This window comes from Ammodytes marinus (genome assembly GCF_949987685.1).
Source record: "Ammodytes marinus genome assembly, chromosome: 11".
NCBI lineage: Eukaryota > Metazoa > Chordata > Actinopteri > Uranoscopiformes > Ammodytidae > Ammodytes > Ammodytes marinus.
This window is the reverse complement of record NC_137215.1, coordinates 32,030,085-32,047,128: the sequence shown is the minus strand read 5'-3', so window position 1 is coordinate 32,047,128 and position 17,044 is coordinate 32,030,085. Positions and strand designations below refer to the sequence as shown.

At 40.3% G+C, this 17,044-nt stretch overlaps 1 protein-coding gene and 1 long non-coding RNA gene across 3 annotated transcripts in view; one reads left to right on the top strand and one right to left on the bottom strand.

Annotated features, from left to right (window-relative positions):
- The window catches only part of cdk1 (cyclin dependent kinase 1), a 78,299-nt gene extending 71,622 nt beyond the window's left edge, over window positions 1-6,677 (top strand). For both annotated transcript variants that reach the window (XM_080036230.1, XM_080036231.1), the window contains exon 8: window positions 6,419-6,677. In XM_080036230.1, coding sequence (XP_079892356.1) covers window positions 6,419-6,535 — 117 coding nt within the window. In that variant the 3' untranslated portion in view covers window positions 6,536-6,677. The remainder of the gene's footprint in view (window positions 1-6,418) is intronic.
- Window positions 6,678-7,750: 1,073 nt separating this feature from the next.
- LOC307257353 lies at window positions 7,751-9,809 on the bottom strand. The gene is made up of 3 exons (XR_013845090.1): window positions 9,775-9,809; window positions 8,665-8,858; window positions 7,751-8,490 (listed from the first exon to the last, which is right to left on the bottom strand). It is a non-coding gene; the product is annotated as an uncharacterized lncRNA (long non-coding RNA).
- Window positions 9,810-17,044: the final 7,235 nt, after the last annotated feature.

Below are 17,044 nucleotides of genomic sequence, written 5' to 3'. Positions count from 1 at the left end.
GAGAGGAAAGTTAACATCCAATTTTCATTCCATTGACTTTGTATAAAATCCCCTCTTAAACTTGCCCCGCCTTGTGTCTGAACAAGCAGATGGGGTTAATGTTTACAAGGGTTTTATAGAGCTGTTAAGCGGAAGTGGCAGAATTACGGGGCATGGGGCCTATCGGCTGAAAAAATATGAATGGGTGTCTATGGAAAGTAATCTACTATTTTCTGGTCCCAGTCATTAAATGCCTTGGATTACATATATGTTTTGTATGGGTCTAAATGATCATTTTTCATGTGAAGAGTTTGACGGTATGTTGTATGATTATTCGTCTAACGGCTTTTGAAAAAATGTTACGAGAACAACTACAAGTCTTGTCGCCTCTGTGACGTCACCTCAACACATTCCCTCCACTTCTCGACTGACAGTGCTAATGCTAATGGCTGGCGTGGACAACGCCAACAATCTCCCCACTCGAGAAATTGAAACTCTCCACATGTCCACTTGTGTAGTGGTTTTCGCCACGCTGAAGACTTTTGTCTTGTCCTTGAAAGAAGGCAGTAAAGTGCATTATTGACACAGCCATGTTTCGGAGCTAAGCCGGTGCAAGTGGTGGTGACGTATATCATAAGCGTCAAGAGCAGCGAAGAGCTGTAGTCCACAAAAGCGCTCTGCACAAAACCTGACCGTATCCAGCTTCTACTCGCTAAATTGTTCCATTCTTTGCACGAAAAAATACCATCTAAATCCATACAAAACATATGTGTAATCGAAGGCATTTCATGACTGGGACCAGAAAATAATACATTTCTTTCCATTGACTACCGTTGTAATTTTTCGAGCCGATAGGCCCCATACCCGGAAGTAAAGGAACTTCCGCTTAACAGCTCTATATAGGCCGATATGGCCTTAAAATGAAGTCCCAGATTTTATCATACCACATCCGATTTTTGATTTTAATTGATTTTGTTAACTAAAAAAAGAACATTGCAGAATATTTGGAGTCATATTTATAAATGTTAACAATTTTTTTTAGGGCTGTCAAAATTAACGCGTTAACGCAGGGTGATTAATTTCTGGAATTAACGTGTTAATTTTTTTAACCGCAATTAATGCATGTGCAGAATGATCCGCCCCGTGCATCCCACCGGCTCTGTACTACAGTCACTTTAACGTTATGGCTGACCCAGGATCAGTAGCTGCGCGCAGCCAAACATAGCCGCACGTTAGCCCTTGCCGTGTTTTAATCTGCTAACGGTCACGTCCGTGTCGGTTCAGAGCCCGCGAGGACACAAACGTCGCAGTTTTCAGAGGTGTGTGTGTGTGTGTGTGTGTGTGTGTGTGTGTGTGTGTGTGTGTGTGTGTGTGTGTGTGTGTGTGTGTGTGTGTGTGTGTGTGTGTGTGTGTGTGTGTGTGTGTGTGTGTGTGTGTGTGTGTGTGTGTGTGTGTGTGTGTGTGTGTGTGTGTGTGTGTGTGTGTGTGTGTGTGTGTGTGTGTGTGTGTGTGTGAGAACATAACGCCGGCTTCCTGGCACAAATGATCAAGTTGTATTCAAGAATGCACAACCTATAGATTCACCAAATAAATGCCATCATATAGCCTATATTTGCCCAAAGAGACAGACCAATTGAATTATGGTGTGGTAGGTAGGTATATATTTTAGTTTGATTTAAATTTATTTTCAGTATTAAAACCATCATTTGGATTTTCAATGAATAAAAATACTAATTTTAAATGTACATATCCACCTTCTGTCCTTTATCTTTCCGTTCATACAACAATATACAGAGAAAATTAAAAAATTTCGGGCATATTTCGATGAAATGAATCGTGATTAATCCACATAATCCTGTGATTAATCTGATTTAAAAATTTTAATCGTTTGACAGCCCTACAATTTTTGTTTTGGAACAATAATTTGAGCTCTTTCTATGAAAAAAAGAGTTGATAAAAATCATATCTAGATGAGCAGCCCTAAAAAATGAAATGACATGTAAAAAAAAATATACATAACCAAACCCATACAGGATCGCATATCGGAGTTTGCGTTCTGCGCTTGCCGAGAGTTCCCTGTCGGGGATTTCACAAGGAAGTGGAAGGAAACGACGTAATAAATAGTAGTGTTGGAGGATAAGTCAGCTAGATGGGCGTATGTCCCTCCCCCCGACATCATATCAATGCCCTTTTTCGGTAAGAGAAAATTATGCGGCGTAAAAATCTGACAAGATGGCGACGCTTGGACAATTGGATGTAGTTGGAATAGCTTAGGTCAGCTATATCTATTTTATATACCGTACTTTCCGTACTATAAGCCGCACTGGACTATAAGCCGCAGGTGTTATAATGTTTAATTACCATATGTAAGAGTTCGTGCACAGAGGGGATTGTCGGGAAAGAGATGGTTGCTTGAGGAAGCTCCCATTTATTAACATTTCAACAAACAAGTTGCATATTTGTATAACGTACGTAAGTGTTACCATTTTGTGCAATAGTAGCTATTAGGGATGGGCACGAGTGTTTTCGCTACTCGTGTGATTGCTTGCATTCCTCGAGGATCAATCGATTCGTCGTTAAACTTTTTTCTATTTTTAGAACGCAACGCTTCTAAAAATAGAAAAAACTACGGTTTACAGAACAACGGTTGACCGCAATAAAGCGCTCAATGCTTATGTCAAACAGTCACAGTTGCCATATGATATTAAGGATTTATTTTCCACAAGTTTAAAACACATTTTCCTAACTGAAAGTAATTAAATAAGCGGGCCACAATTTAAACCGATCGAGTAGGTCTGCGGTGGAGAGAGAAAAAAGAGAGAGAAAAAAAGCATGGGCTGTAGTTGGCTAACAATCAAAATAGACATTTAAAATAAGAAGGGCAGCAAATACAATAAAATTATTGTCCTACAATTTAAACACATAGATAGGCTAAATAACTCACCAAAGCAGTAGAAGTAGTAGTATATCCAACCGCGTAATGCTCACTCCTGTCAGTGACTAATTACCGCGACTAATTCGTTAACGGAACGTTACACCGGTCGGCTTTTGAATCTCAATCCTATATTCCATAATAAAGGCTTCTTAAATGTCGTTTGCTCGAATGTGCCCGAAGTCAGCCTGGCTTCTTTACGTGACTTTCCAAGTTTTCCAGCACCGCATTCAGCTCCGCGGTGCTGTGGAGACCACACACTGGCTGCGCTGCACGGAGGTGGCAGTTATTTGCGGTTTCTGTTTGACACAACGCTTAGTTTATTTAACTTGGATCAAAATATTTAATTTTGTTAAACTTTATATCCGTGTTGTGCCGTTTTGTACACGTATATAACATTTTAAAATAGGGGCGGCCGGCCTAAAGGCTACAAACACTAAAAAAAACAAAAAACGATTTTCCTCATCCACCAATCGAGATCATTTGAAACGAGGAGTACTCGAGTACTCGATTACTAACGCCCATCCCTAGTAGCTACAGAATATATACTGTGCTGTGTAATAACAGGGTCGAAAAACGGGAAAAAAGTCGTGGCTTGTAGGCCGAAAAGTACGGTACTATCTATGATAACAACACGTTATGTTAATCAACATAACGTGATAAATACACAAGTCCCAACAAGCACATAGGACCATTAAGTGATGTTGTAAAGTTTATCCTTTGACCTGCTCCCCTGGACTGTCAGTGTTGTGCTAAGCTAACCTGGATGAGCAACCTTTGCCCATTTCTATATAAAAATATGCATGCAGAGTTACAGGAACGGTTTCTGTCGCCTTTCTTGAGCCGGATAGTGAGGCGAAAAGTTAAATAGTTTAAATGTCAAACTATTCCCTAAACTGATCTATGTAGGCTAGTCTGTACATTAACTCCCGGACTGACAATGTAATGCAAGTCTTTCCCTCTGCTTTCAGTCACTTTATTGGAGCCTAATCTTTTTTTGCACAGACACTCACTACGCTAAATAAATATAATTTAAAGGAGTGGGAGGGAGGGGCGATTTTGATTGCGCCACTCAAAATTCAGCGGCTGTTTGTTTGAGTTGGGGCCTAGCCTAAACAGAGCAGAGGAGAGAATGTAAATGTGCATAGTAACGCAGTACACATTAATTGGATAAATAACATAACATAATGTGAAAAGTGACCGTAGATGATTGATCTCTTGTGATTTAGCACGTTGTATGAAATATATATTATGTTATATGAATGGTTGTATCTAGGGCTGGCCCGAATACCATTTTACAGGCTTCGAATACTCGTTGGATTTTCCGAGCGAGTATTCCTCTGTGCCATCGTAACCCTTACAGGTGCTTTTCAGTTCATCCCGTAACATGCGTCTTTCATGGAGATTTATAAATCCATACAAAGATCCAATATTGATAGTTTTTTGTGTCCATTATTGACCGCGTATTCCCATGATGCAAGCAAGTCACTGTTGATGATGGGCAGCGCAGTCAGTACAAGGCTGACTTGCATAAGCGAAGTCTCCCCAAATTCCTTATTTGAATGCCGTCTCAATATGCCCAACCCATAAAACCCCACTTCAAAAATTCTGAACTATCCCTTTAAAGCTGCCCTCACTATAAAACGGAATGTTACTACTAGGGCTGTCAAACGATTAACATTTTTAATCGGATTAATCACAGAATTCTGTGGATTAATCACGATTAATTTTACCTTCGAAATATGCCCGAAAAATTCGAATTTTCTCTGTATATTGTTGCATGAACGGAAAGATAAAGGACAGAAGGTGGATATGTACATTTAAAATTAATATGTTTATTAATTGAAAATCCAAATGGTTTTAATACTGAAAATAAATTTAAATCAAACTAAAATATATAGGCCTACCCAGAGGCGGCCTTAACGATCTGGGGGCCCCATTCAAGACTTAGTGTGGGGCCCCCCACTTTTTTTGTATTTTCTTGAAAAAAAAAAAATCTTCATTTTTTATTTATACATATTTAGTGTGCATGCTTGTGCATGCTTCCCGCAAAAAGAAAACAGATTGTAGAGTTTTATGAGATGATGGGCCACTGGGTGCAGACTCTTAAAGGGCCCCCCCACTCCTACCTATCCAGTCAGGTACACTGACTTTTCAGCACATATACAATTAATGGTAAAAACATATTAATGAAGTCAGCTTTTCTCACAGGATTTAGGGATACTGTGGGAGGGACCCTGGTCCTTGTTGGGGAGTCCGGGGGCATCCCCCCCGGAAGAAAATTTGTGCCTTTTGAATTAAAATGCATCAATCTGGTGCACTTTGAGGGGAAATTTAGAGGCTATATCAAATCCTGAGATGCAGCAGGAACATTATTTTTCAGATTTTTCTTAATCAGGCAGCACTCTTTACTCTGCTACTGTAAAAACAGTACAGTAGATTGGTCTGCAGACTCATGTTCTATGATGGAGAGACTCATTTCAACAGATACAGGGTGGATAGCTACTTTTTATGAACAGCATAGAATTTACACATAGAAATTATATTCATGTATGTGTGTGGGGGCCCTAAAGGCTCATCATGAAGCCCCTTAGACAGAGCTACTAATGCTGTTTTCTTATTCTTTTGTATTTCTCCCCCTACTAGTTGAGGGGCCCATGATGATTTATTTCCTTATATTTAGGCTTATTCCTTTTTGGACCGTTATTGTCCCTGTTATTGTGAGTGACTGAGCTCTTTGACAATGCAACATGAAAAGTTACTATGATTTTTATTTTTATTTTTTTTAGGGGGGGGCTTGGGGGCCCCCCAGAGGGCGGGGCCCCATTCAATTGAATGGGTTGAAACATAGCTAAGGCCGCTACTGGGCTTACCTACCAAACCATAATTCAATTAGTCTGTCTCTTTATTATGTCTTTGGGCAAATATAGGATAGGCTATAGAATGGCATTTATTTAATCTATAGGTTGTGCATTCTTGAATACAACTTGATTACAGTCCGCGGTGTGTGTGTGCATGCGTGCGTGGGTGGTCGGGTGCATTTGTACGCGCGACCACGTTCTAGGGGACTGTTCATGTGTGCCAGGAAGCCGACATTATGTTGATGTTTACTCACACACACCTCTGAAAACTACAGACGTTTGTGTCCTTGCGGGCTCTGAACAGAGCGGACAATGTTTCTCCAACCGTCACCCGCGGCAGTTGATTTTATACTATCTATGCCCCCGACACAGACGTGACCGTTAGCAGTTTAAAACACGGCATGGGCTAGTGCTGCTATGTTTGGCTGCGCGCAGCTACTGAACCTGGGTCAGCCACAACTTGTGACTGTAGCACAGAGCCGGTGGGATGCAGGGGGTGGATCATTCTGCGCATGCGTTAAAAAAATTAACGCCGATAATTCCAGAAATGAATCACCCTGCGTTAACATGTTAATTTTGACAGCCCTAGTTACTACACATGTAGAGTGACTGTCTCCTTTTCTTCTCTCTTGTGTCTCTGCTATAGAAAATGTTGACCTACAATCCTCCAAAGAGAATCTCAGCGCGGGAGGCCATGACTCACCCTTACTTTGATGACTTGGACAAATCCATCCTGCCTGCTGCCACTACTAACAAAATGTAAAACATATAGATGTATCATAGAAACGCATTCCTACCCATTGTTACCCATTGTGAGTTATCATTCTGTAAATACTTGTGTGTGAAAATTGTAGACCTTTTACTTAAGTTTTGTTTTTCCAATAAAAATGCACTTTCTATGATTCTCAAAACTTTAAGCTTAATATTTCAATAATTGATAGTTTCTATGTTTTCTTCTGTCGGAAATTTCTAAAATTGTATAATATTAGTCCATGGGCCATTCCAGATATCAGTTCCATCTGGGTAGGCAAATTCTAGTTGTGATTTGTTTCCCCCTATACATCCCTAGAAGAGGTTTTGATGAGATAGATCTTTTTAGTGGTTAACACCTCTTAAAGTATGGGCTACTGTAATGATGTCGAGACACTGCAGGTGAATAGGGTAAACATTTTAACTTATAGATTTAATCATGAAACTTTGCCAGTTGATTACTAACATTAAAGCAATCTTTTGTATTACAATTCTTTCAGATATGTTAGAATGGATATGCAAATTTGGCAAAATCTAACTAATTATGCCTACATTTGCATTTAAAAAAAAAACATTTGGTGTTGGAAATAGCCACAGTTAAAATCATAATTTCATTTGTGCAACTGATGCTGGGTTTACACTAGAGGACTTTAAAAAAAAATTAAGACTGACACCCTGGCCGTTTCTCAATTCCAAGTAGGCAAAGTTCGGACTTGTGGACTTCGAAGTTCGAACTTGCCAAGTCCGAACTTCCAAGTCCAGACTTCCGAGAACGGGAGCACGCACCTGCAATTGGAACGGCAGCGGACTCGATGGCGTCATCACCCCGGCTCGTTAACTGTGTTACAGAGCTGGGATGCGGTGGAGACGAGCCCTCCTCAGTTGTCTATCTCACGTCGTATGTGTTTTATTGTTATGGCTTGTTTTTAACCTTTCAATTTATCGTTTAATATTGATAAATACACTTGACTGTAATGAGTGAATTATCATTTTACCACAGGGTGGAAAGTTGAAGCCCCTTAAAGCTACACACAACATATATAACAGGCTAAAATGTATTAAAAAAAACCTAGGCATGTAATAATTCATAGGCCCTTTACTGATCAAACAAGTAAAATGTTTAATGGATTTTTTAATTCTGATAGACTTTAACACTTCTTAGCAGACAATACATATTAAATACATAATTGCAATTGATTGTACTTAAAATAAACAAATAAGCATGGCATATACTGGTATATCTATCTATCAATAGTAAATATATATAGCGCCGGAAAAAATTAAGAGACCAGTCTGGATTTTTCTTAAAATTTCTTATCTATAAATTACTTATTGAAAATGGTCTGAATGACAATACTTTAATTGTGAATTTGGAAGAAATGTTGTCAGTACTTTATAGTATAAAATCAAAATGTTCATTTTAAGCCAAACATATGCCTCTTAAAAATCAAACGAGACACTGAACATTTGGAGTGGTCTCTTAATTTTTTTCCAGGGCTATATATACACACACACACAATAAACATAAATAATATAAATAGTAAATAACTGAATCAACGATGTTAAAAATATATTCATTATTATTTTTAGAAGCAGCTCACAGCTGTACACAAAGCTCGACACCCCTGTGCCTATCCTGGCTGTCTTCTTTTCTGGAGGGGGACCTGAAGCCAGCCTTCAGGCTCTCCAGGGATAGCTTCGACAGGCTACCCCCATCAGCACCTCGACCTCATGGCTCCATCCATGGGCTTTCTTCCGGCCGGGGCAGCAAGGCCAGCAGCGTCCCAAATTCAAGCTGGCCTGTGGTGCGTTGTGCAGGGTGACGGTCCATGGCGTGGTGGAGGCCATCCTCCATCGGGTCATCAATTTCCCCAAGCCAGAGGAGATGGAGGAGGTGAGGGCAGGCTTTGCTCGGCCTTCAGATCTGCTGCCGGGGCATTGATGGGTGCCATGTCAGAGTTCTGCCACCTGCAGAACAGAAGAAAAGCTACTTTAACAGGAAGCTCTTCACTTCCATCATCCTGCAGGGTATCTGTGATGCTAAGAGCAAATGTATAGACATTTATATCGGGAACCCGGGGTCGGTGCATGATGCTCTCGTGCTCCGGCGTTCCCCGTTCTACAATTAGGCCTTGTACCCACCTACTTCTTGCTGGGTGATGGAGGGTACTCCTGCCTGCAGCGTCCCGTGGCCATCATTAGGCTCTACCGCCACCCATCCATGTGAATTTTGATTACCAGGTCATATTGAAGCCCGGTACAAAAGGCCAGAGGGCGCAACACAGAGGTCGTTTGGGATCATCAGAACATGCTGGTGGGCCATCTTCCTTAGGTCTCTGGAGATAATAATAAGAACATGGTTTGTAAATATTCCTAGCTTTGTAAATAAATGTACATATTTGTAATGACATGTTTTATTCTCCTCTGTGTACAGTTTTTAATATTTAAATTAGCTGATTTTAACTTGCTTGGCATGTTGAGTTTAACCATGTTTGAAGTCTATAAAAGACTTGATGCTGAATGAGTCAACTTTCAGCAGACATCTTCTGTTTTTTATGCTAAATAAAGTATAAGTATTTTCTTCTTGAAACTCTTGCCTCCTGAAGTCCATTTGTAACTGAATTTGCCAGTATACATGTGAATGTAAAATATAAAAAACACTGTTGCTATCAAAACAATTTGCTCAAAAAACATAGCTAGTATAATAAAGTATACATAAAAAACATAGGGTGAGGACAGTATTTGCAATTACAACTTATGTAATATATTAACATATCAAGCCAATACATGATGATACCATTCAAATGTAGAGCCTTAGCATTGATTTGTGAATTCATGTGATTTCAATCACAGGGAACCCCTGCTTGGATTTGACAACAATATTATCTATTAACATGTGTCAGAAATAGGAGATAAATGCGATGGACCTTAGGTATCCCAGGTTAAGCAGTGTCCCACATTAGGGCAATTCACCATACGGTTATGAACCACAACTTTGCACCCCCAAACGGGACTAGCTGTCCCTGTCCCAGGGGGGAAGCTAGAAATCCCCCGGGGCAAGCTAGCTGTCCCGCGGGGGAAGCTAGAAATCCCCGTGGGACAGCTGGGCAAGCTAGCAGTCGGACGTTTACGGAGCTAAGTAGGATTTGACAGGTTGGAGAATTAAATTATCATCTAATAAAAACTTCAAAACAACATACCGGTATTCTGAAACAAAAGTAGTATTTATAAAATAGTCATAATTATGCTTACAGTTGTGGGTTTCTCCGCCTTGTCCGCCTCTGCCGACTCTGCCTCCTTGCTCTGCTACTACGCTGCGAAATGCATTCTGGGATATCTAACGGCCCCAAGTCCGCACAAGTCACCACCATGGACAGAAGGTCTGTCACTACACGATCTGAGGAGCCTGCACGATATGAGGTGCGCGTGCGCAAAATGGCCGCCATCATTGACAGCCCGCTTAGCTTAAAGTGTTTTGGAGAGCCACAGACTGCACTTAAAACAGACTGTAACTCGCTCAATTCTGAACCGATTTTCATGACATTTAGTTTGTTATGAAGATATAACAGTTAATCATGCTACAGATTACGTGTTGGAATTAAATTCAGTTACGGGGCTGCTAACCCACGGACTTTGTGTGTGTGTGTTTGTGCTCACGGGGAACCTTTGGGGGGGGAGGGGGTGAGGACGCTGACGTGCGTTGCCTAGGCGACTGCGGGCTTTCCAAGATGGCGGCCGTTCTGCGCATGCGGTCCTCATATCGTGCAGGCTCCTCAGATCGTGTAGTGACAAGGTCACCACCGAGATGCATCCTCGATAGAGCTGTTAAGCGGAAGTGTCTCACTTCCGGGACATGGGACCTCTCGGCTCGAAAAATTACAACGGTAGTCAATGGAAAGAAATGTATTATTTTCTGGTCCCAGTCATGAAATGCCTTCGATTACACATATGTTTTGTATGGATTTAGATGGTATTTTTTCGTGTAAAGAATGGAACAATTTAGCGAGTAGAAGCTGGATACGGTCAGGTTTTGTGCAGAGCGCTTTTGTGGACTACAGCTCTTCGCTGCTCTTGACGCTTATGATATACGTCACCACCACTAGCACCCGTTTAGCTCCGAAACATGGCTGTGTCAATAATGCACTTTACTGCCTTCTTTCAAGGACAAGACAAAAGTCTTCAGCGTGGCGAAAACCACTACAAAAGTGGACATGTGGAGAGTTTCACTTTCTCGAGTGGGGAGATTGTCGGCGTCACAGAGGCGACAAGACGTGTAGTTTTTCTCGTTACATTTTTTCAAAAGCCGTCAGACGAATAATCATACAACATACCGTCAAACTCTTCACATGAAAAATGATCATTTAGACCCATACAAAACATATATGTAATCCAGGGCATTTAATGACTGGGACCAGAAAATAGTAGATTACTTTCCATAGACTCCCATTCATTTTTTTTCAGCCGATAGGTCCCATGCCCCGTAATTCCGCCACTTCCGCTTAACAGCTCTATAGAATGGCTAGTTGAAGAACACATCAGGAACACTTCCGGGTACTTGACTTGATGCAAACTTTGAATTGGAACAGTACTTAGGCTACGGTTGATGACGTTTTACGAGAACGCAACTACACAAGTACAGAAAAAAACGCGAATTGAGAAACGGCAACCCCCTCACATCTAAAGACAATCAACTCACACCTGAGGACAATTAATCATTAGTTCTCAGCAGTGTTGGGAATAACGCCGTTTAAAATAACGGCGTTAGGTAACGCCGTTCTTTTTTCAGTAACGGCGTAATCTAACTAATTACTTTTTCCGTCGTTACAACGCCGTTATCGTTACTGAACGTTAAATGCGGTGCGTTACTATGAATTGATTGAATAAACTGTGTAATCCGAAAGCACCCTTGGCTCCATAGCCTACTAGCCTACACAAACTGCTAGAAAGGAGACCGGTGGGTTAACAACAAGACAAGCGATTGTTATTTCTTATACTGTTTTAAGATGTGTTTTATTCAGTGTGGATGACATTATAACTGTCAATTAGCGCCGTCACGTCAGTCAGCCGGAGCGCCTGCTTAGTGAAGTTTCTTTTTCTTTCTCTCTCTGTTGTGAGTGCGTGTGTGTTGCCGCAGTAACCACCTATCAATCCACGGTTGAAACGTGCTCTCCCTGAGTTTGTTTGCATCGCCCTTGTGAGTAAGTGCATGGAGTTTCCCGATCTCTATAAATTATAATTTATGCACGTTATTAAACAGCCGCGATTCGCCGGTTGCAACAGCTGTTTAGCGTGTCATCATTAGCCGAATATTGCTACTGTTATTTTCCTGGGATCTGTATGCTGCTGTGCATGTTAAAGAAGGAAATAAACATAGGATAAATCCTTACTCCTCCTCTCATCGTCTCATGCTTCATAGTCTGACGTTTTTGGCCTTCAGTGATAGCAGATCAGCACGGTACATTCAGCAGTTTCCTCTACTACTTTTGTTGAGAACGAAATAGGCTAGGCCTACTTGAAGTGCAGGATAAACCTCTTGCTGTCTGTTGATGTGCAATAAATATTGAAGGTTATGTAGCCTACAAGTAGGCCTTCCTGTCTGTTCTACTCATTTCGACTTGTGAAAACTGCTCAGAAAAATCAAAATTTGTTGACATACAACTTTTTTTTTTTTTTTACAGTAGGCTAACGCAAATAGTTACTTTCCCTGGTAACTAGTTACTTCTATTATAAAATAATTCAGTTACTAACTCAGTTACTTTTTGGAAAAAGTAGTAAGTAACTATAACTAATTACTTTTTTAAAGTAACGTTCCCAACACTGGTTCTCAGTCACAGAATGAGATTTTGAAAAGACACGGCTCATATTGCCAGACTACAAGTAGATTCCTTTTGAGATTAATTTTATTTCCAATCCTGCCACTGGGGATTTAAAGTAATTGTAGGCAAATAAAAAGTATTTTTTAGTAGATGTTAAGTAAATATATGCCCTTATCACGAAGGCTAAATGTCATGCATGATCACGTTAAAAACTGCAAACGCGATTGTCATTATATTTCATTTAAAAAAAAAAAGTTAAATCAATATTCCGAGCGGCGACATCCTGTAGCCTAGTTATTTGACCAGCTTTATTTGCTGATCTCGTCCGCCAATAACTCCTAACCCTAAATGTGACGGTAAAGTGTTAAAGTTGCACGGTTGTCAGTTGCAGTGTTTCCCCCAGCGCTTTATAGCTAAGGCGGCCGCCTTAGCAACGCCAGCCTCCCGCCTTGACTACCAACCGACCCCCAAGAAAAAAAAAAAAATGTATTTAATTTTTAATTTTTAATTTTTTTTTTGTGCTGCACAATTAATGTACTAGCAAGCGCGATGTGTGTGTTGTGCATGGTCATAACTGCGCGAAAGGCCGCGATTTGCGGTAAAAAGCATGTGTCTCCAAGCGTTTCTCTATCAGCTGCTCTGTGTCTGCGGCTTTGCGCGCGCGACCGTACCGCACCGCGCGCGACTACGGCATACACGCGGGAGAGTTAAACGAGCAGAAGCAAACCGAGATTTAACTGGTGGCGATAATAAACGCAGTGCAGTTCTATGGGGATATTTAGCTGAACAGAAAGAAGTGCTCTGCAAAGCTAGAATAGTTTAAGACTCCACATCACTGTGGCAACACAACCTATCAGCGCAGAGAAAAGTTTGAAGAAGGCATGAGAGTGATGGCCCAGGCAAGTTTCAGTAAGTGTTTACAGAAGTGCCAAACTAGGCCTACTGTCTTTGAAATGCATTTAGTCATTTTAAGGGGAAAACACATTGTATTTATTATTTAAAGTTATTTTTCAAACAGCATGCTAGTGTAGGCCAAGAAGATTTATTTTCTGAATTTTCAATGCTGCTTTATTTTTATGTTTTAAATTGGGAAATACATGTTCCAAAACGACCTCTGTATTTAAAAATAAATCAAGCAAGTAGGCTTAAAATAATCATTAATCGCACAACAGCCCCCATCCAAAAAGGAACTTTAAAAAGTTGTATTTGCACTTTGATGTGCATACACATGTTAAATGTATGGTCCATTATTTGTATTTAGTGTGTCTGTATAGTATTGCACCAAAACAGTAGAAGTTTTCTTTAATTGTGCTTTGTACTGTCTGTACGTTTACACATAATTTGTACCTGCACATAGCAAACAAAATTGCACAACTGTAAGGTCAGTGTCTGTTTTATTTTTGTATTCAAATAAACAGTTGTTTATTTCTTTACGGCGCATTGGCATCTTTGAGCAAAATACCCCTAAAATTTTCGCCGCGGCGCGTTGCGCCGCGCCTCCCCTAGCACGGGGCAGTGACCACCTTGACTAAGACATTTCCTGGGGGAAACACTGAGTTGGTTCTCCAGATTACAGGTGCGCGCTCCCAACTCCAGCAAGACTCCTGTGATTTCAGTCCAACATTGGAAGATTGTCTGCGACAAAGACTTTGCATGAAGTCGTGTAGCATTAAGCCCAGCATTATGTGTCCAAAGATTTTTCAGAACAAATTATGGACACAGCCTTTTTTTAAATGTATTTCATGTCACTCGCAGTCATTCATTGTTAATGGTCAGTGTCAGAGTGCTATCTCTCTCCTCTGAGGCTAAAAGTTTTGCAGCTATTTGTCATGAATTAATTTTGATTACATCTACTTTTGAATAACTTGGACTTAAATTCTATCTACTCAAAGATCTTGGATGGTTCTCTCATTTTTTGATTTTTGGTGGATTAAGTTTCTCACTACCCTCAATCAGTCTTGCTGGTTTGCCTGCTGGCTGCTAGCCGCCGGCTTCTACCAGGCCCAGGCTACAGCAGTGACCATTACCACCAGGCCCAGCAGCAGCTAGCTACCATCAGGCTCTGGCTCAAGCCAGCTACCACTAGGCCCAGGCTCCAGCTACCACCACAGCAGAAGCTAGCTGCCACCACAGCAGACGCTAGCTACCACCACAGCAGCAGCTAGCTACCATCAGGCCCAGGCTCCAGCTGCCACTACAGCAGAAGCTAGCTACCACCACCACAGCAGCAGCTAGCTACCATCAGGCCCAGGCTCCAGCTTACATCAGCTGTTGGCTCCCAAACCACTTTCAACTCTTTACCAACCCACCTGATCTCAGCATCCTACTCAAGCACTGCAGGTACAAAGTTTATTTAATTACTGTTGCTGTCAAATCAATCCACATCAATCAACATGGGCCCAAAAAAAGCCCAACAAGATGAGGAATCTCTTACATTAACCACTGTGCATGAGCTGCTTGAGCAACAACAAACTTTTTTTTAAAGATCTGATGAATCAACAAGAAATAAACTTCAAATCTTTTGTCAAAATGTTTGTCGATGCCACCACCCTAAGGGTTGACAACATTTTAAAAGATGTACAGGATATCAAAAACAGTTTGCAATACTCCCAAAAGGGCATGGATGATTTCCACAAAAAGCTGTCTGATAACTCTGCTGCCCTTGTCAAACTATCGAACCAGTGTCTTCTGGTACAACCCTCTATGGACAAAATCACTAATAAATCTGAATATCTGGAGAGTCAATCATGGAGAAACAACATCCTCATTGATGGAGTACCCGAGGAGAGGAATGAGACATGGCAAGCCACGGAAGCTAAAGCAAAACAACTGCTGGCTGAGAAGCTTGATCTTGACCCTAAACTAATGGAGATTGAATGTGCACGGCGCAATGGAAAATATAATGAGGAGTCCAACAGGCCTAGAACAATTTTTATGAAACTTTTGAGATTCAAAGATAAGGAAGAAATCCTGAGAAGAGGAAGTAAGCTCAAAGGATCTAAAATCTATGTCAAAGAGGACTTCACTGAACGTGTGCGACAGAAACGCTCAGAACTGTGGCCACAGCTCAAAGAAGCACGGGACAGGGGAATGGTGGCCTATCTGCGCTACAACCAGCTGATTGTTCACCTACCTCGAGTCATAACACCTCGCCCAACTTAAAATGTTGTCAATTCCTTCCAAAGTTATTTTTTTAACAGTGATTCTCTTATTATGGTGACCAACAACCTAGATATTTCTCCCTTCTTACATGCTGACCCTGATAGTGACAACATTGACTCCGAGAACAAATTAAACTCATGTAATTATTTTACTGAAGACTCTTTAAAATCTGTCTGTGTAGAAAAAAATATAAAAGACTTCAATTCCTTGTCACTATTTCATTTGAATGTAAGAAGTTTACCAAAGCACTTTGAGTCTCTAACTGACTATCTTACATTATTACCTCTTCATTTATCGATAATGGGTTTTACTGAAACTTGGTTAAATGATTCTAAAGTGTCTTTTTATTCCATAAACGGCTATGATCATCTCTATCACCATAGAAAAGATAGACCAGGGGGCGGTGTATCGCTCTGTGAAAAATTCTATCAAATACATCCTGCGAGAAGATCTATCAATTGATATTGCCAACACAAATTCTCATGTTGAATCAATCTTCATAGAGGTAGTGAATGCACCATGCTTTTCTGGCCGTACTGTTATTGGCTGTGTTTACAGACCACCAAATGGAAATGTTAACTCCTTTGTTGATAATCTGGACAAGCTTTTGAATTCCATTGAGAAAGAAAAGAAGCCGTGTTTCATACTAGGGGATTTTAACATAAACTTACTTCACGCCAATTCAGAAACATTTTTGAATACATTATTTGCTAATGCTTTCTTTCCCCTTATATCACAAGCCACTAGAATAACTTCATCAAGTAAATCTATAATTGACAACATCATTACCAACCATACAAATAAAAACGGATTATCTGGTGTATTATATACTGACATATCAGACCATCTTCCTATTTTTACAGTTTATCACTCCAATGAAATAGGTCAAGATATTACCAAAATGTTGTTAAGGAACTTCAGGATGTCTAATGTGAAGAAATTTGAAAATAATTTATCTAGTAATCAATGGAATTCAACTTTATCAATGTATGATTTGATCAAAGCATACCCTAGTTTTAGTGATGAATTCTTTGGCATTTTCAATGAATCCTTTCCACTGGAAAAACAATCCATCAAACCCAAAACTCACAAATCTTGGCTGACCAAAGAGCTAAAAAAAAGCATATCAAAAAAACACAAACTATACAAAGACTATCTGACAAATCCATCTCCCCTGAACTTTAATATGTATTCAAAGTACAGAAATAAACTCAACCATATGTTGAGAAAATCAAAGAGAAATCATTACCAACAGAAATTGAATACATTTAAAAATTATATGAAAAAGACATGGGCCATCATTAATGAAGTTATCAACAAACCCTCATCAAAAATTAATTCTCAGAGAATATTTTATAATAACGATTCTAGTATTGAGGATCCCATTGAATATTGGTCCCGCTTTGGCTGCAAAAATCCCTCTAACACCACTTTATTCTCACGGTACAGGACCTCCTTCCAGTCAACCAATGTTTCATTTTTCTCCTGCGAATGAAAAAGAAATATGGGATATTGTATCAAGTCTAAAGTCAACAAGTGCTGGT